Source organism: Bidens hawaiensis, unplaced genomic scaffold (assembly GCF_021521415.1).
Source record: "Bidens hawaiensis isolate Kalapana, Puna unplaced genomic scaffold, B.hawaiensis_p1.1 tig00019314_1, whole genome shotgun sequence".
In the NCBI taxonomy this organism is placed as follows: domain Eukaryota; kingdom Viridiplantae; phylum Streptophyta; class Magnoliopsida; order Asterales; family Asteraceae; genus Bidens; species Bidens hawaiensis.
In genome coordinates this window covers 180,405-207,605 of record NW_027492925.1, presented here as the reverse complement: position 1 = coordinate 207,605, position 27,201 = coordinate 180,405, and the positions used below count along the sequence as shown (strand labels likewise).

Genomic DNA, 27,201 nt, shown 5'->3' with positions numbered 1-27,201 from the left:
GGAAAAACTAAAAAGTGCTATTATGGGAATTTCCCCATTTACTTTATTGGCCACGCCACACATTCAAATGGTGAGGCTCTAATTTCCATGCACCTGACACTAAAGTCTTGTCGTAAAAGTATTCAAATCTATCATAAAGTCTTGTTTTCACTGTAAAGTTATCAAACAAGAATGCTTTCACACAATAATGCACTCTCTGGTCGCTAAAGTACTCCAAACAAATAGTTGAGTGGACAATAAGAACATATACAGTAAATCTCGGCCCAAAAAATAATTGAGTGGACACGGTATGCATGAATTGGTTACTTCGACATTCTTTCCTCTTTTACCGAAACACTATATTTGATGACTTTTTGGGTCGTCAAATTGAAATATTGCATCCAAAATCATCCCGATTAATTAAGTAATAGCCATGGCTACTGGTGTCACTTATGATGTTTTTTTGAGCTTTCGAGGTGAAGATACTCGAACACTGATCACCTCTATGCAGCCCTAAGGCAAGCAGGAGTCCGCACTTTCAGAGACGATGATGCAATGGTCCGAGGAAGAGAGCTAGGACCAGAGCTGAAAAAGGCCATCCGTGAGTCTGCAATTTCGATCATCGTCTTTTCAAGAAACTATGCATCTTCCAAGTGGTGTCTTGATGAGGTCTTAACCATCATCCAAGAACACGAGAGGATATCCTCTAAGCACGAAGTAGTTCCAGTGTTGTACAAGGTGGAGCCGTCTGATGTCCGGAATCAACGAGGAAGCTTTGCAGAAGCATTTGGTGAGTATGATAAGATAATTGAGGCACAAACATATCCACATAAGAAGATTGAATGGGTGGAGAAGGTGGAGGCGTGGAGGGTTTCACTTACAAAAGCTGGAAGCCTGACGGGAATGGTTTTAACTGCTGACGGGTATGTTTGCTTATATATGTACGTATTCAAAGAAACATATATTGATTTTATGTTCATTGTGACACACCAAGAAGAAAAGAATTATCGAATATTATCCTGTTCATCCACGGAATAGAATAAACTTACAATAAAGCATATAAGCTTTTGAAGCGCAACAATTATAATAACTAATGCATATTGATCAACCTACCAACTTTTCAAATTTATTATGTTTGCAGATACGAGGCCAACTTTATAGATAACATTGTCAGTGTCATAAGAAAGAAACTCAACTACAACCTCTTGTACATTGAGGGTAAACTAGTTGGAATAGAGTACGATGTTGCTAAGATTGAATCATGGTTACAAGATCCATCACCTGATGCAGTTATCCTTCTTATTCACGGGATGGGAGGCATTGGAAAAACAACCATATCTAAATGCATCTATAACTCAAAACTACCATGAATATGATCGCAGTTGCTTTCTCGCAGATATTCGGGAGACCTTAAAGCAACCAGAAGGGTTGTTGCGGTTGCAAAGTCAGCTTCTTACCGCATTGTTAAGGAGTGACACAAAAGAGGTTATATGGAATCCTGATGAGGGAACCGCTAAGATTACAAACGCCTTATGCAATAAAAAGGTACTTCTCGTCCTAGATATTAGAGCACTACTAGGGCCACAACAATTTTATCCTGGAAGTAAAGTGATCACTACACCTAGGGACAGAGGGTTGTTAACTTATTTTGGAGTACCTCCAGAGGTCCATACTATGAGAAAATTAGGTAACAGTGACTCAAGTAAGCTCTTTAGTTTGCATGCCTTTCATAAAGACCACCCTATTTATCAGAACTTGTAGTTGATCGCTGTGGAGGGTACCCTTTGGCTCTTAAAGTATTGGGTTCTTCTCTAAATGAAAAGACCATTGATGTGTGGGAAGAGGCAATGCACAAACTAGAAGCAATTTCTAATCCGAAGATTCAAAAGCTTCTGCAGCTGAGCTATGAAACTCTGGATGCTGAAGATAAAGAATTATTCCTACATATTGCTTTTTTTTGTGGGTGAGGATAAAGAACTTATTGTGAAACTGTTAGCCGAATGCAATTTCTTCCCTAAGGTTGGGATCCAGAATCTAATGGATAGATGCCTACTCTACATTGTAGATGGGCAAGTGATGACGCATAATTTAATCAGGGGGATGGGTCGAGAAGTTGTTCGCCAAGAATCACCAAAGGAACCTGGGAAACGAAGCAGATTGTGGAACTATCAAGATTCGTTTGATGTACTAAAAGAAAATGGAGTAAGCAGTCCATATCCAGTTTCTTATATATCTATTTAATTTAATTATTAATTCATTGTATATGCTTACCTTTTAAATTTCCTTAATTAAGGGTACAAAGAAAGTAGAGGGACTTGCTCTTGATACGCGAACGATCAATGAAATTGATTCAACTTTAACAGTAAAGATGGAGAATGGAAGAAAACGTAGTTATGAAGATTTTAGTGGTCTAAATAAAGAAATAAAGTTGGGAGCACTAAAAAGGATGAAGAACCTCATGCTACTTCGACTCGACTATGCAACATTTTCTGGAAGCTATAAGAATTTTCCCAAAAAGTTAAGATTGCTTCGTTGGCATGGGTTACCTTTAAAATCAATACCTAGTGATGTACCTTTGCAGAAGTTGGTAGTTCTTGACTTGAGTTATAGCAAATTAAAGCAAGTCTGGGAGGGGTGCAAGGTATGTATTTTTAGTTTCGTCTTCTAACTTCCATATAAAAGTTATATATACTCTTGTTTTTAATGCCACAGGTAGTTGGATCTCTAAAAATCCTTAATCTTAGTTATTTTGAGGAGCTTATTAAAACCTCTGATTTTCATGGACTCCCTAGCTTGAAGAGTTTGATCTTTGAAGGATGCTTAAGCTTGACTCATGTTTGTGGATCCATAGGGTGCCTTGAAAGGCTAGTTTTGTTAGACGTAAGTGAGTGCGGAAGTTTGAAAGATATTCCATGCTTACCAACATCTCTCGAATCACTTAAAATGAATGGTTGCCCAAAGATATTCCTTGGAGGTTCTAAACAAGTTCAATGCTTGGATTCATGTTCACTTTTTGTAGATATTGGCATCTCAGGATGCAATCTCTTTGATAATTCTTTCCCTGAGGATTGGAGTAACCTCTTCTCTTTAAAGAAGTTAAATATAAGCAGAAATCATATAACTTCATTACCAGGTTGTGTCAAAGGTTTACCAAGTCTTGTAACACTCTTTGCTTTCGAATGCTCACAGCTTCAATCAATTGTAGATGTACCAAAATCTGTAACATCCCTATATATCTATGATAATAAGTCCTTGAAGGTAGTGAAACCATCACCAAACTCCGTTGCCCTCACGGGTGTTAGTCGATGCCAAAAACTGTTTGAGGTGGAGGCTTGTTTTAAGGTTGAATCAATAAAAAATGTTAACAGGAAAGTTAAAAGATATCTTGGGTTAGAAAATGGATATACTGAAGAAGATGAGTCCATCAAGGTCCTCTTTCTCTCTCTGTCTCCTACTCTTTATTGCCTGTGTTTTTCTTTTACCTGCTAATGTTATGAAATGGTATGTACAGGTATCATATGAATTTGGCATATACAGTGCCTTCATTCCAGGGAAAGCAATGCTTCCGTGTTTTAGGCATAAAGAAATTGGATCAAGGATATCATTTAGAGTCCCTTCAAATGCTAATGGTTCAAGAATAATTGGTCTGAATGTGTGCTTCATGTCTACTTTAACTTCTAGAGGATCAGTTATTGACTATGTTAAAGTCAATAATAAGAGCAAGGCCTTGGTATGGAAATACGTTCCTACAATATCTAATGTGATATGTAAAAATAGGGATGACAGATTTAATTATGTTTGGTTAAGCCTTTGGCGAACTGACAATCTACTGGATGATGGGGACGAAATTGATGTAAGCATCCGTCTGTGGGATGATGATGATGTAGTAGAGGAGTGTTGTGTGAACCTGGTGTACGATGATGATGACGACGATGATGATGTCGTCTTATTCAATCGCATTTCATGGGGTGACAGAATGCGGGTAGAAGTATCAGATTACATTCATAACTGGGAAACATATCACTTTGGGACTGATGACCCATTTTATCGTAAGTTCTTAAGACGTTCTAGCAGGATTGGATTGGACAGTCGACATAACCCTTGTAATCCTATGTGTATGAAAAATGTTTGTTGTTATGATTAGATCCAATTGTGGATTGGTGGGGCCTAAACTGGAGGGACAGAAGCATTCTTGCAGCGTATGTTTTGTTACAGTTCCCTTCCCTTCCCTTGCATAAATCTACTCGATGATATTTGTTTGTTTACCTTGTTTCGTTGTGCAAGTGCAGGCAATCACTTGAGATTTGAAGAATAAAACATGAACCACTGCCGACTGATATCTTCTTTCAAAAACACGTACATTCATACATGTAATTAAGGTATCAAATTGAATAAACAAAACATATTTATCATTCTTGTTTACATAATAATGAAGCATCTCTACACGATATGACTTTTGATTTTCTTCCTTTTCGGTTTCATTTTGTTTTTGATTACACTGTTTCGAGCTACAATTGCTGGTGTGGAATCTTGGTTCTTTCAAATATGATGTCTACTTAAAGCTCTTCATCATGCACACCATCTGTTTGATGAAATGTGTAGTTGATGTATGCATACTTGCACAGTTGCACTGAAAGCTGTTGACCATAATGTTTGCGAAAGATTTGTATTGCTAGACTGTTTAGCACTTAGCACCAAGAAGAAACAGATGTTCCATTATTTTAACATGTCTAAATGTTAGACATTTGGAAAGTGCTAAAAGTTTAGTTAATAGCGCACTTATTAAAGTTTGATTCCCAGTTATGAAAGTTATAACTCGATGGCGGTTAAACTTATAGAGTCGTGGTGGGTGGTCTTTGTGATGATAGGAGTTATATTGAAGCAAACCATATTTTTTTTACCATAATGGAATATAAGCTTGCATGTCTTTCTATTGTAATTGAATCCTGATGCTTTATTAATATATCAATTGTGACTTGATTTTGCTTAGGTGCTGTTTGTTTTTGCAGACATAAACTGTCTGCAAGCTGATTTCATCTGTTTTCATGTCTGCAACTGAAGATGTGGTCTGAAGATCTGCAAGCTGAAAATATAAGACTGTTTGTTTTTATAAGCTGATACTGTCTGCATAACTGTCAAACTTATCTCACAAGATAGAAGTCATTTATTCAAGTTACATCTAGTTTTTAGTCTTTGCTTGCCATGCCGATTTGGTTTTGGTGGGTGGTGGAAGGTGGTGGTGGTGGATGGTGGTAGTGGCGGCGGACGGTGGGTAGTGGCGGTGGATGGTGGTGGTGGACAATGGGTGGTGGTGATGGATGGTTTTGGTTGGTGGTGGACGGTGGTGGTGATGGATGGTGGTGGATGGTGGTGGTGGCGGTGATGGATGGTGGTGGTGGTGATGGATGGTGGGTGGTGGACGGTGGTGGTGATGGATGGTGGTGGTGGTGGCGGACGGTGGTGGTGATGGATGGTGGGTAGTGGACGGTGGTGGTGATGGATGGTGGGTGGTGGACGGTGGTGGTGGCGGTGATGGATGGTGGTGGTGGTGGCGGTGATGGATGGTGGTGGTGGTGGGTGATGGATGGTGGTGGTGGCGGTGATGGATGGTGGTGGTGGTGGCGGACGGTGGTGGTGATGGATGGTGGGTGGTGGACGGTGGTGGTGATGGATGGTGGGTGGTGGACGGTGGTGGTGGCGGTGGATGGTGGTGGACGGTGGCGGCGGGGTACGGGGGTGGTGGTGGCGGCGTACGGTGGGTGGTGGTGTTGGCGGACGGTGGTAGGAGCAGTGGATGAGAGGGTGGCTGCAAAGGGAGAAGAGTAAGGTTTTTTTATGAAGATGTTTTAAGCAAGATTTCCTTGCTTTTCTTTTAAGATGAAAGAAGATAACTTCAGATCTGTTTTAAGAAAAAAAACAAACAGTCTTCAAGGGTAATGTCTGCGCGCCTGCAGACATTAGCTCCCTTGAAGATGTTTGAAGAAAAAACAAACACCCCCTTAAAATAGCGTTTTGCAATGTTCAAATTACTAAGAATTTGTTTTTGTCGGATCGGGTCAACAAAACTAACTAAAATTCATACAATACTCACTTCTGAATGCATGGCTTCCTCGATTTTACATACATGAATCAATGTAGGATGAACAATGCAGATCTAGAAATTTCCTTAAGGGAATATAGGTCAGGTAAAATGATGATCAAAAACATTAAATGATTTAATATAACATAAAACAACATACTTCACTAAATTATATTTTTCAGTTGTTCCCTATGCTTTTCATTTTATAGAAACTATCCATTGCATAAGAACACTACGAGATAAGGATGATGTAAAAAAAATGTAGAAACTGACCACAAAAAAGGCACGAAAAACATTCTCTTCTAAAATTACCTTCAAGGCTTTTAAACGCGCCAAGCATGCTGTGCTAAACACGCACAGAAGCTTATTCAATCTTTAATCAATAGAGAAAGATTGTAAAAACAAATGGCATGCCGAAAAGTCAAAATTATCAATGTTCAGAAATGAAAGAAAAAACAATAGGAATCTGAAATTAAAGTATAGGAGTGCTAAAATGTATTAGCATCCTAGTAATGCCATTACATGTATTCAGGTTACAAAAGGTTACGGGTTGCTTGTTTACATTTTAGCTGCAAACGTCCGTTTTTATGGTTTGCATTTGGTTGAAACATATAATGTTGAGATCCAAACTCCAGTGTGACCATTGGTGGTACAACCAACAGAGTATTATTGATCAAGGTATGTTGGGATTTATTAAAAGTCAAAGCCAGAATATAGAGAGTCAAATGGGGATTACCGATCAAAATAGCAGGAATGATGGTCAAACGCATGAGGCATAATTGGTGTCACACCCCAACCTAAGGCGGAAATGTCGGGGCGTGATCCGATTGCTCACAGCTCGAAGATACTATCATAATTATAAATGACAATATCTAATTAATTATTTTAATTCAAATATTCACACACGTTTACAAACATTACAAAACAATTCAAATAACTGATTATAAACATGATTTAACATTCGTCTTCATTATAACCTATGGTCTTGGCTAAATATACGTACTTCAACCTAAGCAACCTTCATATACGTAGAAAATGGAGTTTGTCAACAACACATGTTGAGTGAGATGATCACCAATTTGACACAACATTAAATAATAGCATATATATGTATATAGTTTGATAAATGCGCAAACCAACCATGTGATAATAATCAATCGAATCATAACAAACATGCATATAACCAAATCATGTATGCCAATGAAATCGTTGCCAAGTGAATCGGGCATTGATTACAATGACTAAGGTTGTCGTTTTACCTTTGCCAAGTGAATCGGGCTCCGGTTACTAAAACGTCGTATGATCATACTAATGAGAACCCTCTACAAGGGGATATGATGGACCTCTCCGAAACGTTATCAAGTAAACAATTAACATGTAGCAATTAGCAAATAGCATTCAACTGATATTCACACAATGATTATGCTTGCGATTTTGTGTTTATATATAGATAGAAAATATGAGTAACTACGCATATGTCTCCAAAACATTTGAAAATAGTGTATAAAAAGGGGAATGATCAAACTCACCTGATCGATTTAGCCAAACGAAAATGACAAGAACGATAATCACACTCGTCGAGAATTACCGACAAGGATCCTAATTAAATGATGATATAAGTGAATTATAAATGATACAATACATATAACGATCTTAGGTTTTAGATATGATTTGAGTTATAATTATGTTTGATATGTTATGGATTGAACAATTGATCTTTACCGATTATTGTTATTATAAAATCATTATTTGTCATAAAAATCGGGTTTACGAATAATCTACCTTACTATTAAATCAATAACTCTTTCCATATATAATATGTATTCTCATAATTTCTTTCTAATAAAATAATTCAAAATTATATTTAATTACATTCAACTTAATTACATTCAACATATTTTAATCTAATATACTATTAATAATAATAATACATGTGTTTTTAATGAGTTTGGGTTTTCTTTTCAAAGTTTAATGGTAATTATTTTTTATTTTGTTTTTATTTCAGCTTTTGGTTTTTGTTCGCTTTAGTTTTTATAAAGTTGTTTCGTTTCGGTTCGATTTTATTTTTTTAGTTTCGTTTTAGGTGGATTTAACTTTATTCAGTTTTTCGTTTTGGTATTGACAGTTTTTGCTTTTGGTTTGGTTTCAGATTAATCGGTTTTAGTTTTTTAGTTTCATTTCGATTTTTGTTTAGTTTTATTGGTATTTGGTTTTATTTAGGTTTTCGATTTTGATTTTGTTTTGTTTTTTTTAAATTTAGTTTCGTTTCAATTTGTATTTAGTTTGTTTGATGTTTGGTTTTAGTGTCTATTGAAAAATGAAAGAATATGTAGGGTTCACAAATTAAGCGAAAGACTCAATTGAGTTTCAACTTTCAAGTGGGTTGAAGTGATTGAAGCTTCATATTTTTATTTTTTTTATTTTCATAACCAATAATAGTGAATTGGCATTTGGTAGAAAAGATTTCAAAAGCTAAGAACGTTGTATATGTTATCCTTTATTTTTTTTCTTAGTCTTCAAGTGTGTTATTTCAATTTTCATTTGTAAAAATGGGTCATCTTATAAATGTTTCGATTTTCTTTGGCTCGGGTCAAAATGGTTCATTTTAAAAGGGTATCGGTTTAGTTCTGGTCAACGAGTCAATATAAAAAGATATTGATTTCATTCAGCCTTCAACGGGTCTTTTTAAAATCGTATCGATTTGGTTCGGGTCATAATGGGTCAATTTTAGAAGATATCGATTTGGTTCGGGTTAAAATGGGTCATTCTCAAAATTTAACGATTTGATTCTGGTCAAAACATGTCATTTTAAAAAGGTTTTGATTTGGTTATGTTCTTAAATCGCTTTGGACATGCTGCATTTTATTAGGGTGTAAGACTTTTCACATGAAATGTAAAAACAATTTTCGTAGTCAGTTGGTCACTATGTTTGTTAGATTGGTATATGAATGTTTATGTCATCAACTGTGTTCCCGGTCCAGGAAGAAAAGTAGCACGGATCATTCTTGGATGCTTATCGGGAATCTTTCATGGATGCTTATTTTCTGATTTGCTTGATTTCTAGACTAATGTTAACGAAGTTTGTTTGTCATCTGTTAATAATATGTTTTAAGGTTTATGAAGCTTATGTATTAAAGTTTTAAATTTTCTTCATAAACATTCTACTATGTAAAATTATTCTTTATAAGTTTATTCATTTTAATACTTTGTTTGCGTACGAATATGAATTGCAATTAGAAATCATGTTGTTGTCTCAAAAAAATATATTAAAAACTAACTTGTCATTTGAAATTGTATATATATTTAGTTGACGATTTCTATATTTTCGTCTGTGTCGTACACGGGTCAATAACCTAGTTAGTTAAATAAATATGAATTAAGACCTACTATAATAATAAACGTTTAGATATATAATTATTATAAAAATTATATTTTGGAAATCTTAACAAAATTCGACGGTAAAAATATATTTAACACCTTTAATACGTTTTAATATGTCTATTAAAAATAACACGTACACACACACGCACACACAAACACATATATATATATAAACACGAGCGAATTTATAAAGACGTTTTTACAACGAGACATCAGTATTAGTGTTGGTTTTTAATATAACAAAATAATGATTTATTATTAATAATAATAGGACACACACACACACACATACACACACACACACATATATATATATACACACACATATATAGATAAAGGATAAAATACAATAATCCTTTATCATACATTACGTACGCGACACTTCTAACCGTTGATTTTCAGAAACCCAAAATTACAATTACACTAATCTGTTCGTCCCTCTCCCTCAATCCGTCTGCACCACCCCTCACCGACATCAGCACACCTCCTTCACCTCCGCTCGCCGGAGCTATCAACACTCTTTGTCACCATCATCGCCGTCGACAACAAACTCATCGGAAAAACGCAAATCACAGGGTTGTTTAGTTGAATTGAAATTGAAGCCAATTGATCGGTTAATCTTTGAAATCGATTCAATTAATCATCAATTTGGAGCTTCAATCGATCAATTTTAAGTTCTGAATGACGGGTTTTAAAGTTGTCTGATAAAAGAACGTATTAGCAAAGCGTATTAACATAAGGGTATAATTGTCTTTTAAACATTTTCTTAAGAAAATATCAGAGAACGTTTTAGCAAAACGTATTAGAAGAAATCAAAGAGGAACGTATAAGTGGAACGTTTTAGCAAAACGTATTAAACATTTTCATAAGAGTGTTGATGAATTTTGACATTTTTAAACTGAACGTATAAGAGGAACGTATAATAGAAACGTATAAGTGGAACGTATTAGAAGAAATCAAAATTTAACATCACCACAGCCTCATAAGGTGATACATATCAATCTCAAATCAACAAAATTGGAGCTTTGATGATAACCAATCCTCTTGTAGAAGACTCATAGGTTAGTCATCCACTGAGGAAAACCCCAAACTGTATAAACATGATTGAATCCCCAAATTGATCGACACCAAAAGTCAAAAGTGCCAAATTGAATAACTTTCAATTTCAAAGGTGGAATCAAATCAAACTATAGTTCTTCAAACGTAGTTTATTACCTCAAAGAATGCACAATAAACTCAATTGAGGGACTGCGGATCCGCCGTCGCCATGGAACGGCCGGTCGTCACCTATGGTTCCAAAACGGAAGATGTCCGGTTGTTATTTGTCAAAGAAAAGAGAGAGAAAATGATGGATTTTGATGATGGAGAGCACAGAGGAAGACGGTGGTGTGGTGGAGACCAGAAATCACATTGATGAAATCGTATGAAGTAGAAAACACGTTGAAGAATTTCAATGAATACATTCAACTAATATTTTCAACTAATACTTTCAAGTAATACATTCAACTAATACTTTCAACTAATACATTCAACTAATACTTTCAACTAATACGTTCAAGTAATACGTTTATAGCTTCTAAGTGGTCTTCTTCGTCGGCGGTGTCTTCGTAATCGGAATTGTCGTCAGTGAAGTTGTGGTTGGAACCAAGGGGGTGGAGCATGCAGGAGCTGGACTGTTGATTGACCTCCATTTGTAAGCAATTGGTGGTTTGATTGCCGTTTGGAATGCGGTTAACGGATTTCGGGGAATTCTGAATAACAGAGATTTGGCGAAATTGAAGAATAGAATTGTGGAATATAGTTGGACGGAAAATCTTTGGAAGAAAATACCCTTCTAATAACTGGCGTATAGCGGGGTATAGTTGTATTTAAAAAATTTAATCGCGTATAATCAGACGTTCATGATACTCGCGTACGTAATGTACGATAATGTATTAGTGTACGTTAACCGCCCCCTATATATATATATATATATATAACTTGTAACGAGATCATTTGACATGAAACTTTAACTTTATGATGTTGGTTTAGATAATATATTGTTTATTTGATTTTTAATATTAATTATAATGTATTATAAATCATTAAAATAGGCTAAAATAGGCTAAAATTAATAACAAAAACAATTGCCATCTGCGGCTCGAACCCGCGAACTGTGATGGACCAGTGGATGAACACACACTCCAGCCAGTTGGGCTAGAGTGTCAGTTGGATATAACTTGGAAAAGATTAATTATATACAGAAACTACCAAACCCAATTTAATCATAAACCCTAGATTATCCAATTGATCAGTCCATCATTCGTTTATACAATTAATGTTGGGGTTATTGTTTATTGATGTTCGACGAATAGGACACATATTGCAATTACCTTAAACGATGATTAAACACAGGTTAATCTGAATCAACAGAGCCGGCGATGAACTTGACGAACAGAGGCATACAAAGACGTCGACGATTCAATTAAATATGGGGGTTCAGATGGCGCTGGTATTAGGGAGGTGCAGGCATAAGGAATTGAGTTATGAACAAGCTTAGATTATATAATCGAATTTTAGGTTAAAGGCGGTTTGGGTTTATAATTCATGGGTTAGGTTATAACAGGAAGTATAGTTTTTGTAGGAAGGATAAGAAGTAATCTTGTCTATTGATTTTGAGCATGAAATCAAGTGTGAAAGAAGGGGGAGGGCATAAAAGGAATAACATATTTGTTGACTTTCTCTCTCCACATGCAAGGCACATGCCAAATTCTCCCATCATTTTAAAACGTCAATAACTTTTTTTACGACGTTTTTATTGAAAAACAAATTCACCATAATAACGAGTGTCTTTTCCGGCGAGGTGGTGGCGGTGGGTGGCGGTTGTGGTGGCGGTGGGCGGTGAGGTGGTGGTGGTTGTAGGATATAAGTGTTATAAGTGGGTTTTCGAAATGAATGTAAGTGGGTTTTTAGATCAAAGTAAGTGGGTTTTGACATTTAAGTGTTGACTAAAATACCCTCCTTCCTAGCCTTCTTAGGAAAATCAAACTTTTTATTTAAACCTAACCCTATAATTCAATTCATATTATAAACGATCTTGTTTCTTAATTATTGATGTTGTTTAGGCCGTTTATGGTAAAAGAGATCAAATCCCTGATTCAATTCCAAGTTTAGATCGTTAATTGAGGTTCAAGTAAACTAAACGGGTCGGATTTGGGTATACGGGTCATGGATACGGGTTCTGGGTAAATGGGTTATCAAGTGAATATACTAAAATTGCGTTTTAGTCCCTGGAGATTGGTAATGGGAACAATAAGGGATCAAAGTTTATCTTTGGCCTAAAAATGTACATTTTCCAAAGTTAAATATACATTAATTAAATATAATAAACAAGTATAAATAATAATAAAATTTCTTGATAAACATGATTATTTTCAGTGATAAATCTCCCGAATCATAAAACGGGTCGGGTATTAGATATAAAATTCGCATGCGGAAAACCCGAGTTGTTACAATTGGTATTTAGTAAATATTCAGAAAGCAAATGGGCAAAACCGCAAATCAGAACTAGAAGTGTAAATGACTTGTTTGTTGGCATCGGGTCACCCCGTACGGAGTAACTAGGCATTCTATGTTTATTGGCCGTTCAAAATAAAATTGCATAGGTTTAACTTGGTTGACTTTCGGGTCAATTATGGAAAACTGGGAATGCTAAACTTTTCTATAAGGTTTTGACTTTTTAGTGAAAAATCAAAAACGACCAAAAAGTAAACTTTAAGTCAACCGATGTTCATAGTCATTGTCAAACCGAAATTGACTTAATTCTGATTAGTGATTATCGATTAAGAGTTTCGGTTTTTTGGGCTAAATATGGACACAATATTATAGTCACTAATGTTAAAGGTATGCGGTTACAGGCACAGTATATACCCGTTACATTAGTTGTCCTGACTTTTTAGGATTTCAAGTTTATCGGTCGAGGTCGGGTTCCTTTGATAACTTATGTCATTTACAACAATTTCATTAAAAATCACATCAAATGACGAAAATCTACTTCTAGAAATAGCTATTTGGCATATCGCAAAATATATAAAAATGACAAACATCTCCTTGTCCTAATATAGGGGTGTTTATGATCCGTTTGGCTCGTTCTGACAGAATTTCTGAGTTCACTATACATTATAATTGTAAAATGCCTATACCCGTTATAATCTTTATTTTTTCATACTAGTTCTATTAAAAATTTTACCTTTTTTACAGTAGCTCTAACAATGGGAAAGGTATGTTAATCTCTCCAAAATAATGTAAAAATGAATTAAATAACTAATTTCAGTTCTAGTAAACAATCAACAAAACAATAAAATAATCATAATCCTAATCAACCAACATATGAAATACAACTGCAACTTCAAAACAACCCAAATGCATCATCATCCATTGCTAAGGGTTACAACATTCAATATATGCATATAAAAACCAACTTGATGAGTATTATTGTGTAGTCAAAGCAAATACTTCAGTAAAAGCGGTTTTCTTTTGAAGCAACAAACAAATAAAGCTAGGATTTAAACAAGCGGTCAGATTCTGTGTAGCAACCATCAAAGCTTTTAAAAGTATTAAAAGACAACTAGCCCAGCCCTAACCTATTGTTAGTAAACAAAAGCTCACAAAGTGATCCCCTTTGAAGTTGTTGTCAATCCTGCATCAAAAGATTCACACATTCAGTATATATCAGACATTAAGGGTTATGGCTTAGATATGTGATCTCAACTGTTAACAAGTTGCATTCCAATAATATGATAAACACATATGAAAACAGAACACAGAATGAGAAAAATGAGCACAAAATTCAATTCAAAGCCTACCTTGCACATCCCTAAGTCAAAACATTTTCTTTCCATGCTCAAATTATATGTTGATATTTCAGATATTTAGCAGAATCATATGCTATATAGGGATGGCCCTATATCTGCCATATATTAAATGAGACACAGAATATAGTGGAAGTGATTAACTATTAGTCATATAAAAACACATCACAACAATGACAAAACAAAAGATAATGAATCAAATGAAAGTTATTAACAATTTATAATGATTACTAAGCAGCATTGCAGCAAAGAGGTTCATTTGTATTGAAATATGACCAAAAGAGGAATTCTGGCATCTATTTTGGTGGTGTTTTCCCAATTCTTCTGCAAAAAACGCAATACGCAGCAATTAAAGAAACTAAGAAAGAATTTATAATTTTATATACACTTGAAAAAATGAACTTTTCACCATATTTACTCATAAGTCAAATTATTTTCCCTTCTATTTCCATATTGAAGTATACTACTAGCACTAGAAACACATCAATCACCCAAAGGTAACGCGCCAAAGGTATCAAATAATAATATACCGATAAATACTAGATATGCAGGATTGCAGAAAAACTTAACTGACTCACGTTTAGTCTATAACAGTTTTACCCTTACAGCACAAGTCTGAAGCCCTTTGACAAAAAGTCATCTTTCTTCTTAATACTCTTCTCCTTATCTTTCACCTTCTTTACAACATTCTGAGACGCGCTACCCATCTTCACCTGAGCAAGACTACCCGTAAACATCTCAGTCACAAACAGGCTCGGCATACCCGCAACCTTCATCCGTTTCGCAGTCTTATCCCCAAGATGAAACCAATAAAGCCTCTCAAAATTCTTCTCCAAAAGCACTTCACGCCCGTCCTTCGAATACACAAGCGGCCTCAAAATATCCAGTTCCCTAATAATCTTAACATCCGCAGTCGATATCAACTTATTCCAAGAATCCATAACCCCGTACCGCTTCATAACCCACACTTCCACATTGGTTTTAGGATAATTACACACCATACAAAGGCACCCGCCCAAAGTACCCAAATTAACCTCCGCCTTTTCATGGTAATCCGGTTTTGGAACAAACCGCACCTCCTCAGTCGTTAAATCAAATGCAGCTATCAAAACGTCAACATTCAAATCGCGCCTGTGACCGTTTCGACTAACCAACCAGTGTAAACACCCGTTTGCATAAACATTCAAGTAAAACCTATTACGAAGAAAATACGGAAAGTCCCCAACGTCTCGCCACGCCTCGGATTTCAAACTAAAAACCTCGAGCTTCGAATGAAGAAGCTCGTTAAACAAGCTGCAATACTGAACCAATCTAACCACCTTATAATCATCATTACGACAATCATACCCAAACCCTTTAACACAAATCCCTCTACCTAACCCCTCCAAACATTTCGCAGGCGGCAACCGGGTTTTCGCAAACTTCCGGACCACCGGGTTCCAAAACGCTATTTCATTATCCGGTTCCGTTGTACAGAGACATAAGACGCCGTTACAAGAGCCTAAAACGACGGTTTCTAAGATGGCGAAGTAAAGGGGGTTGTGGGTTTTGGTGATGGTGTACGTGGGTGAGTCTAGGTTAAGGTAACAGAGGGTTCTGTTGCCGCCGAAGATGAGGTTACCGTTGGAGTTGGTTTGGTCTGAGTGGGTGAGGTGGAGGTGGGTTAGGTATGGGCTGTCGATTAAAGTACGGAAGGGTTTGGAAACTGACCGGAATCGGAGGAGGGAGGTGACCGGAAGGTGTGAGAGGATTTGGGCGAGAACGTCCGGCGGGATGGGCACATCGGACATAGTTTAGTTTTCCGGCGAGATGAGGGTGGGTTTTATATTATATTATATTTGTATTTATGGGTTTGTGAGGATAAGTTGATCGGACATATTGAGTGGTGCGGGTAAAAACTTACTAAACTCAAGTGCCGTGAAAATTACTTTGTCACATGTCACGTGAACTTTATGAGATTCAATTTCGTACAACTTTACCTTTTTAGTCTCCACTGAGAGTATACAAATGGGGATTTAATGGGATTTAATGGGAGTTAATGTTTTCTTTATCATGGGGTTTATTATTGGTTTGGAGTTGAATTGAAAAGGTAACTAAATTAAAATTTCGGTTATGGATTTGGACTTTGGTTTTAAATTGAACTGAAACTGAATTACAATTTAGATTATATTTGGAAAGTAATGAGTAACAAGAATTTGAAGGGTTTAGATATTGTCTTATTAAGATAGTGGAAAAAATCTGAATTCTGAGTTTATTTTGGGTTGTATAGCGTTTAGATAAATTTAGCGTTGATTGAATTCAATGGAGGTAATATTGTTGTGTTAAATTTGTAAGTTTGTGGATTTATATTTGCATTGTTGTCTCATAGACTAGTCTTTTTTAACAAAAGCTTCTCATTCAAAAAAAAGATATCGAAACTAAATTAACATTTGGTTCTTGGTTTTATAAAATATGGAATTCGTTCAAACCAATAATCCAAATAAAATGACTAATAAATCATGATTATGTAAGTTTTATCATATAGCTTAATTATACTAAAATTTTCAGGACAACTCAATTCAATTACTAACAAGCAGAGAAAAAAACTAAAAAGAAAGTTATTTTGTATGGTTAGTGGAAACAAAAAACATAACCAAATTTGAATTTGTTTTTATGTTAGGTCTGGAGTTACATGGATCCGATTTAGGTTAGTTTTACTTTTCGACCAAAAAAACTTCGAACCAATGAGCACTCCCATTGTTTATATCAAATCTAATGAAATGATAACCGAGGATGAATACAACTTTAAAACTTAAAAGGCTTAAAAAGTTAAAATTTCCATAAAGAGTTGAGTAGTGAGTGGTTTTTTATTATTTTTATCAGCTTATCACTTTCTTTAAAATGATTATAAATAGACTAATGAATATTGGACGATGATTTCTCTAAAATCGTATATTGAAGGGTGAAGGACAAGAGTTCCAATAACGTTTATTGTGTGCCCTCGTCCGTGGATGTTTTTTTGCTTCTTAGTCGGTGCACACAAACGTTAGATGATGGCCGTGTTGTTTTTTAGGTTAATCTACAAGACTTTACCCTTTGTAAGTTGTTTAAGTGTAATCATATCTTCTATTTATTTTTGCTTTGCTTTCACATATGATTTTTATTTGGATTTGATTGGTTTTGATCAACATTAGTATCTTTTTTCCCTCCAAGGTGTGGAAGGCCATAATAAATTTATGTTGAGAGGTGAACTTGATCATTTGTTGCTATTATCTTTATCCACCTAAGATTTAAATATTTGTTCATTTAATATATTGATCGCCATGTGTTTGATGACTGTTCTCCTAAGATCCTTGGTGTGATGTGTTTTGGTCTATACCAAAAAAGACAGTCCAAAGTCCAAACGATGTGAGTTTTAATTTTGTAAATCCAAAAAAAGTCTAAAAACGTGGCTTTAGATTATTGTTGTAATGCTTTCATTTTTTGAAAAAATATAATAGTTTCTTACTTTTAATCATATCATAAATACTTATTCAATACTAAAAGGCAGTATGGTTATTAAAATAAATAAAGTGGTTATAAAATACAAATGTAGAAGTTGGTGATGATGTAAATAGGTGTTTATTGACGAGTTATATTACTAGGCAAGCCTTAAGCCTTTACGCTGTGTTCCCGAGCTCACTTAACGAAGGAATGAAAGCAAATGAAAACATTTCCATTCATTTCCTTTCTTTTGATTTTCCTTTCCTTTCCATTTATTCAATTCCTTCCAAAATGGAAAGAAATAAATTACACTATAAAACCCTCCATTTTTCTTTCCTTTCCTTTCCTTTGCTTTGCTTTGATTTCTTTCCTTTAATAAAACTCGGGAACACACTTATTGTTCTTTTCTTCCTTTAATGAAACTCAGGAACACAACATTTTCTTTCCATCCCTTCATTTCCTTTCCTTTCCCTTGTTAAATAAAACTCGGGAACAGATTAGAGATTTCTAAGTCCTTGCGTTGCATATGCTCTAATTTCAAGACCATATCACTCTTTCATGATGAGATTTTCGGCATGACTCGGTCCCTTACAATAAACTCAATACAACTAATATTCTTGACGGCATCAACAAAGCAACAGCATATATGATTATATATCATATCATTCGCAAACCATAATACTGCTTCCAACTGAAAGATAAGAACCCCAGTTTCTTTATGATCTCATTTCTAAGCTGGTACCTCAACATCTATAGTACAAAGAACCAAATTTATAAGTTTACTACATTGGCACCACCACTAAACTTTATGCAGTGCAAGGCTGGAAAAGAGAAGTAGCCTCTGCATGTTTGTGTTTTGATATTGAACTCCTTTTTTATTAGTTTATATTATTTAAATAAAAAAAGAATAAAACATTTACAATAAAGCTATTAACATTAAACACCTTTCTGCACACTTGGTTCAGATAACTTTCCGATGCATCCACACTCGCACCCGAACTCAAAAATTGACTGCATGAAGCTTGGATGTGCTATATTACTCGACAGTCAGCATTTGATTGACCAACCCCATCCACTCATAGTCTCATAATTCCTGAAAACAGAGTTCAATTTATATTTGTATACAGATTATGCAAAATAAATTATAATTGACAAACAAAAATAACCTGATGTTTTAATGTTCCAAGATTGGGTCCCCACAATTTCATCTGCAATTTAAGACCCGCGTGTCCTTTACCATCTTGTCCTTCAACTGCAATATTGCTTGCCACATCAGATTCTTACAACTGTCATGTGTCACCTCTTTTTCTTCTTTCTTTGTCGCCTAAGAACTAATGTGACATATTTAACAGTCGTTTCACACGGTTGAAATCCTTTTTCGTTCATCTCATCAAACAACAATTTTGCTTTCGACACATATGATGTCCTCAACGCCCTCTCCAGCTCAGCATGCATCGACAACTTACACCATCCGGTTATAAGTATGTCATAAGTTGACGAACTAGCAGAAACCCCTCTCACTTGCATCTCATTCATGAGCTCTCTTGCTTGACTCATCATTCCCACTTTAGCAAACTCACTAATTAGCACATTATAAGTACTCGTTTGAGGAACAAAACCGTTTGATATCATATCACAATAAACCCTAATCGCTTCCTTCTTGTTCCCAATTCTCGCATACCCACAAACCAAAATGTTGTACACATCAGCATCAAGTTCAAATCCTCTTTCCGACATGTCATTAACTAATTTTAAACATTCGTTCATAAAACCGCCCTTTGAAAGACCCCTAATAAGCGTATGATAAGTGGTAATAGTTGGATTAATGCCTTGAACCAACATATGTGAATATGTGTTAAGAGCTTTTTTCAAATGAGAACTTTTGCAGTATCCATTGATTAAGATATTGAAAGTTATGATGTCAGCAGAAAAACCGTTTTGTTTCATATCTTGTAACGCTGACGTGGCTTTTCTAGTCATACCAAGTCTACAAAACGCCGCGATAAGGGTGTTATTGACTTTTTGGGTCGGTTTAAGCCCCATAGCTAAAAGACGTTCATGAGTTAATAAAATGTGATCCCCATTTTTAACCTTTGAAGCTGCAGTAATCACGGCTCTATGATTAACAGAATTAGGGTAAAACCCTACACTTCTCACTTCATTTAACAAATTTATAGCTTTATCAACCTTCCCTGCTTCACAGAGTCCACTAATCATAACATTGATAGTAACCTCATTAGGCATTAAACCGAGGCTCTTTATCTCGTTCCACATGTTTAAAGCATTTACCATTTTACCCTCTCGGCAATAAGCAGCGATAATCGTGTTAAGCGTCTCGAGATTTGGCGCCAAACCAAGTTCTTTTATGCTTAAATAAACAGATTCGACTTCATATTTCCCCAACCCTAATAATCCATTTGCTAAAACGTTATATGCAACACCATCAAACTTCATTTTTTGCTGAGTCATCTCATCAGCCAATTTAAGAGCAGTTGACTCCTCACCGGCTTTAAAATAACCATCCATTAATGATGTATAATTAACAGAATCAGGTAAAAGTCCTTTGGAAACCATTTTTTCAAAAAACAAACCCGCTTCATCCATTTTCCCCTTTCTTTTATAATTATTCACAAAAGCATCAAGCACAAAGTTGTTTTCTTCCAACCCATTCAACTTCATTTCTTCATAAAATCCAATAGCTATTTCTTGTTTTCCCGCCTTAAAATAGCCATCGATTAGGGTACCGTAAGTAATAATATTTGGCATCACTCTCTCACCCGTCATCTTTTGCAAGATACCAAAAGCTGCATCGAGCATATTGAGCTTTAAAAACGCGTTGATCAAAGAAGTGTATGTAACTACATTTGGAGATATATTTTTACCCTCCATTTCTTGTAATGCTAACTCAGCACCATCCATATCTCCTGACTTGCAGCGTCCATCTATCAATGAAGAGTAAGTTATACAGTTTGGAACAAAACCAGAAGTTAAAAGTTTGTTAAAAGTCGTCTCAGCTTCCTTAAAGTTTCCATTTTTAGACAACCCATCCATCAAAATAGTGAACGTAACAACATCAAATGGAATCCCACACGTTACCATTTGACCCTGGAGTCCAAGGGCAATTTGGGGATTTTTGTTTTTAAATAAAGAATATACTAAAACAGTGTATGTTATATGAGTAGGGTTCACACCAACCCTTTTCATTTCCTTGAAAAGTGATGACCCGTCATCAATTCTCCCATCCTTGAAAAGACCATATATAACCGAACTGTAAGTGACAGCATCAGGTGATAGCCCGTTCATTACCATTTTATCATACAAACTAAGTGCTTCATCAACCCTTTTCTGCTTAAAGTACCCATTCATTAGCGTAGTATACGTAATAACATTCGGCTTCAAACTTACCTCTTTTCCTATATTATCGTCACTATCAACTAACTCATCAAAAACACTCTTTGCCTGATCAAGATTCTCCGTCTTGCAGAACATGTCAATCAAAGTATTATACGTTACAATATCTGGTAAACATTCTTCTTTCTTCATCCTATCAAGCACCTCAATAGCCGCATCAACATTCCCAGCTTTAAAATACCCATGAATCAACGTATTAAAACCGATAACATCGACATAACCAAACCGATCAAGAACCCATTCCGCATATCCCAACAAACCCGTATCCGTAAACCCCTTAACCAAAACATTACAAGTAAACTCATTAAAATCAATCCCCTTTTTAATCATCTCGGAACACAACGCTAAACCCTGTTCAACAAACCCGTATTTACAAAACCCCCATATCACCGTATTGTAACTCACAACATCACACTCACCAAAGCTTGTATCTTTCAGTAACCCTAACGCTAATTCAACTCTACCTACTTTACACAAACAATTAAGCAACACATTACGAGTCTTAACATCTGGGTGGGCCCCACATGAGATCATCTCGGAATAAACGAACCATACCTGAGAAACCAACCCATGATCGTTGAATTCGCAAAGAAGACGATTCCATGAGGGTAATGTTTTGGGGGCGAAATGGTAATTTCGCATGGCATTGAAGGCTTCTGAGGCCTTTGAGAGGCGGTTGTGGGAGAGGAAGAGGTGGATTAGTGTGCAGAAGAAGGAGGCGTAGAGTTCAGTGGGTGGTGATGATGATGAAATGGGTCGGATTGGTATGGAGAAAATGAAGGAATTGAAGAGGGTCTTGTTGCACTGCAAGTGTTTGATGAAATGCCGCAACGAAGACCCCATTCTATTGTGTGTAGTGGTCAGGCTTGGTTATTTGGGGTTCAAGAGCGTGCATTTGATTTTGAACCCATTACGACTATGAGTCTATGACGATTAGTGGACTTTTATGTATGATTAAATTTATAAGAGCATATAATATTTGATGTCAACAATTTTTTCAAATATATAAAAGTTAAAATATATATCAAAATTAAATAAACCCTAGGATTTAGTAAGACAATCATCAAATAATATTTTGACATGCAGTGCTGATCGAACGCCGTTAAATCTGCCTGAGTTTGTTGTGGTTCAGGCGAACGGTGGTTTTGGTGAATTTTCTGATTTTTTTTCTTTTCTTTTGTTTTCAAAAATATGAAACAACAATATAAAATAAATTTTAAATTTTCTAATAAAAGAAAATAATATATAAATAATTTTTTTAATTATTAAACCATCTGAAACAAAATTGGACCATGTAATACAAAATAACATAATAAATTAGACCAAGTAATATAAACTGGGCCAACAAATAAAAAATAACATGTATGTTATTTAGTTAGGCCAGGTAATTGTCTATAAAAATAAAGCACAGTAAAACAAATTAAGAGCTTGTTGCCTTCTTCTTCATCGTGATGGCCTGTTGCAGCAATATGCCTTTTGCCAAACAAGCCAACACTAAAAAGGGTAAGATCCAACTTCTTTCACGAATCACAAGACCAAACTTCTCTTTACCAGCCACGAGTGGGCTCACGCCCCCTCGCTCGAGCCTCCCATCGCACCACCACGATGCGGTGTGCGATACTGACGTGGCTCACACCACCCTTTTCGCGGCTCCAATCGCGGACCACAACAGGTAGTCTAAGAGACGATCACTCCATTCTAACAAATGAATTGTTGTCATGTTTTTAATCCATACAAAAGTTGGTTTTCATAATGTGTTTTTTTCCCACTTACCATATTATCCAAAAAGATACCCGACACTATCGCTTGGCTGAGTTTTTAGAAGTGTATATCCCCTCTCACTAAAGATATCTCTTGTCTAAGTTCTTTGACCAAGCTTCCGCGTGGAAAATGACAATTAAACCAAAGTTAAGTATCACATGTGGATGAATAACCTTGTTGTAAATGTTAAAGATTCGCATAAAGGTTTTGCGTCGGAATGACTTGTATGCTATAAATGTTATGTTGTATGTCTTAAGTTTGTAATTCGTCCAACATGTTTTAACTTCAACACATAAATCGACCATAGAAATCAAGATTTCAAGGATTGTAAAGGCAAAGTCGAGTAATTCATAACCATATAAGGGAAGATGTATCTTCAATCTAAACATTAGTGTATGTAGAATGATTTGTATTGTTGAATGTAAGCCATTGAATGTCTATTTGGTAATTTGGTATTACTGGTTGCAAGGATAGAAGTTCTTATTGCGTATATTATGCAAAGTCTCTTTAAGAGACGGAGTCATAAAGTTATTATGTGACCAATGTTGAAACATGAATCACTACGTCGTAATGTGATCATGCTGGATATTATAAAGAAAAACACGAGTTGAAGGAGTCAACGTCTCATATAAGCCATTAAATTATGTGATTTCATGTTCAAAAGTACCTACATATGTTGCTTGGCATTGTAGTTAGAAATAGGTAAAAGTAGGTGGATATACGTATATTGAAGACAATGATGCTAGTAATTTATGTTGTGTTGGAAACCCAATTAAAAGAACTCGCAAAAGTTTATGTAAGTGGCATATTACACACTAGTCTTCAAACTAATACACCGCAGCCATTAACCATACATCAGTGAAGAGAAAAGTGGATCAATATATCATATGTTGGTGCTTCTTTTCCTTTGTATAATGACGATTTATCTTGGGTTTGTTTATCATTTCTCAAATAACATTGTTAATAATGCTATGTTGTGTTGTTTATATCTCCAGGCAAAGCACATGAAACAAGTGGTAGATCATGATCGAGTTTCGGGATTGAGGAAACATGAAATGAATCCGGGTCGGATCCATGTCGACGTTCCCCGATCTTCAAGATGAACGAATCACAACTTCGTCTTCTTCTCTGGTTGCTCGAGATCTGCCATATAAAAGTGAGGAAGCGGGGATGACTGCTAAGAGTTTCCTCTTTTTTACAGACACAAAATATGGTGGATGTCAAGGATCAAGAAGGGATCCTTCAAATGAGAGTTGAATACCCATTGTATAGGAACTCCATGGCTACCATCATGAAACCCTAACCATATTGGGCCAGGCCCGGTTAGGGTAAATCCCCTACCTCATTGGGCTTTTGTAACACCCGTATTTTGAGATTAGTAAATAAAAGATAATTTATTGTTACGTGTGTGCCGTTAAGTTGATTGTGTGGGTGAATGTTTGGATAATATCTAGATTTAGAATTGTGAGTGGGTTGTGGGGCCCATAACCCCCTATATAAACCCAACCCCTCCACCTTTTTCACCATTTCCTTCCCTTAACAACATACAAACATTCAAGAACACACCACACACTTCTTTTCCACATTCCGAATCCAAATCCATGTTAAAGGAAGAATGTATCGTGGGTGTAAACACCATAAAACAACAAGAATTACGTCCAGATCCTCGAGTTGTTTCATATCTGAACCGAACCCGAGAACAAAAGGTAAGCTTCGGCCAAAGGGCTAAGTTTTATGGTTGGAATCGACATGCAAACAGATATAATGATAGATCGGGTTGTGAAATGTAAGAAAAACATAAACTTGGTGAGTTTTAACCTCACGGGTATGTTATAGGACAAAAGATGATGTTCGGACCATGAAAAACACGGGTATACAAAGTTGGTACGACTCGAAACCCATAAAAAGAGTAGAAACAGGTCCTAAGGAAGAATCTCGGAGGAAAATGACCTTAAAATGGTAAAACAAAGTAAAAAGGGGTTTTTCGCATGAAAAAGGGCTTCGCATCGCATGCCATGCGAAATCCAAGAATTCCCCATCGTACGCCATGCGAAGCGAAATCAGCATGCGAAGCGAAATCACATGCAAAGCGAATTCCCATGCGAAGCGAAATTCTCATGCGAAGCGAAATATTTCCACGCGAAGCGAAATTCTCATGCGAAATTTCAAGCGAAAATCTTAAGCGAAATGGCCATGCGAAATTTCATGAAATCCATTTTCTGATGCATTTTTGTTAAACGGGAAGATGAAGTATCTACCCTAGGGTGTGAAGGTCCTCCCCGGTCATGGGTAGATCTGAATGGAATCGAGGTAGGGTCAATCGGGGTTACCCGAATACGAGCAGTCTGCCGGACTCGCGCAGTAGCTGAAGTCGTCGGCGACAGGTGTATGGGTGGAGTGGGTAATCTGGCTACTCTAGCAGGTGAACGATACTGACTATTAACTTCGTCTTGATCCCTGCGTGGTGACCTGGGTGGATAACTATCGCATCTGTAACCAGATAGATCAGGCACATTCCTGGGTAGCTCTCTACAGATAACTTCTTATTCCACCTCTTCATCTTCCTCCTCCGGCTCCTCTTCTGGGTCTTCTTCTTCTGGATCCTCCTCCTCTGGATCCTCCTCTGATTCTTCCTCGGGATCCTCCTCTACAGATATTACCGGTTCTTCTTCCGGTACGTAGTCGTTATTCCTTGACATGACTCTTCACAAAGGTTAGTTATAAGAATAATATCTATTGCTAGCGCTAACTATTATCGAGGAGATTAATTAATTAAACCAAATTTAATATTAATTATATTAGAATATAATATTAGTTTTATTAAAATTTTAATTATTATTATTTAAATCAATATTGAATTTAAATGGATATAATATTCATTGTAAAATTTACCGTCATCAACAGTATCATACGTACACGTATTCATACACCTTGTTTCAAATAAGCACGTATGAGTGTTACATATATATATATATACTTTCACATTACCTTTTATACACATATGTTACCACTTTTACCTAATCACACATTCCGCGACTTCTATCCGAATTCCCTCGTACAAGCAAGTCTGTTATTATGTTTCGGACCACAATAACTCACTTGCCCTTACAAGTTCATCCCGACATCCATCAGTATATAATATTAATTTATTATTTAATTATTACCCAGAGTTAATCGAGCCTACGGTTATATTTTAGATACCATAAGGGATAACCTAATCCTTTATAACCAATGGCTCTGATACCAACTTCTGTCACACCCCGACTAGCACAATGCGGAAGCGTAAAACGGGAATGTAACAGACACCTCTGATATCAACACATTGTTTATAAAGAAACATTACAAACTAATTTACAATATATTACATTTCTTCGTTCTATCATTGTTTTACAGTTTAGGCGATACAAACAAAACTAGTTCGTTAACTATACATTCTTACTACTAACACCCTTGCTTCTATTCACATAGCATCAACCACACACTTCAGGCACGTGACAGATCACCCAATCATTCCGATTTAGGTATACCTGAAAAGCAGTTTAAAACGGGTCAACTACTAGAGTTGGTGAGTTTCACGAGTTTCAAGAAAACAGTAATGAGTATTCACAAGTCAGCACTAGTAATCATGAAATAAGTATGTATGTATGTAAATGATGTATGTGATGTAATTATGCTAAGCTACAGTGAAGCCTGGACTGTTCGTGCTGCGTGCCTCCATTTCCCACGCTCAATCAACCACTGTGGCCTCTTTCCGCCCACAACATGCCCCGGTAGCTATGCTAACACTACATAGCTGGTTCGTAAAAATTATGGTCAGGTGCAAACGGTTTTGGTGTCTCGGCAAACCGTGCCGGCTCCGTTTGGGTTTGTCAAACCAATAGTACTATTCACAAGCCACCGGCTCAAAGTTAATCACTGTGATCGTGGGGACTTTCGTGTGTTTGCACTTAGATAATTCACATCATCACATGTTTCAGATAAATATATAGATATAAGCAAATATGCTTTTCACCCCAAAAGTTCGTAAAACAGTTTAAAAGTGGGGTCATGAAACTCACGGTTTAGTAGATAATCAGTACTGTATCAGCTCGTGGTTTGTTCAGTCCGATATCAGTAGTTCCTATAATCAATATTATAATAATATTAATATTTTAATATTATTATAATCTCAATACTAAACTGGGCTGTATAACTAATCTGGGTGTAGCTGGAACGCCCAGAAAGTTGGAATAGGTTTAGGTTGTGATGTTGTTCAATGTTTAATACTTAAAACCGAAC

At 36.0% G+C, this 27,201-nt stretch overlaps 2 protein-coding genes and 1 pseudogene across 3 annotated transcripts; 1 reads left to right on the top strand and 2 right to left on the bottom strand.

The window, feature by feature from the left end:
• The first annotated feature begins 412 nt into the window (after positions 1 to 412).
• Positions 413 to 4,287, top strand: LOC143558025 (disease resistance protein RPV1-like; annotated as a pseudogene). The gene is made up of 7 exons (XR_013139659.1): positions 413 to 902; positions 1,121 to 2,181; positions 2,273 to 2,620; positions 2,692 to 3,408; positions 3,491 to 4,028; positions 4,124 to 4,178; positions 4,269 to 4,287. The product of XR_013139659.1 is annotated as a disease resistance protein RPV1-like (transcript).
• Positions 4,288 to 13,861: 9,574 nt separating this feature from the next.
• Positions 13,862 to 16,100, bottom strand: LOC143558015 (F-box protein CPR1-like). The gene is made up of 2 exons (XM_077046949.1): positions 14,868 to 16,100; positions 13,862 to 14,117 (listed from the first exon to the last, which is right to left on the bottom strand). Exon 1 carries the CDS (start codon positions 16,077 to 16,079, stop codon positions 14,892 to 14,894), a length of 1,188 nt encoding a protein of 395 aa, XP_076903064.1. The 5' UTR covers positions 16,080 to 16,100; the 3' UTR covers positions 13,862 to 14,117; positions 14,868 to 14,891.
• A 2,947-nt stretch (positions 16,101 to 19,047) lies between these two features.
• On the bottom strand, positions 19,048 to 22,035 carry LOC143558024 (uncharacterized). Its single transcript, XM_077046958.1, has one exon. It carries the CDS (start codon positions 22,003 to 22,005, stop codon positions 19,048 to 19,050), a length of 2,958 nt encoding a protein of 985 aa, XP_076903073.1. The 5' UTR covers positions 22,006 to 22,035.
• Positions 22,036 to 27,201: the final 5,166 nt, after the last annotated feature.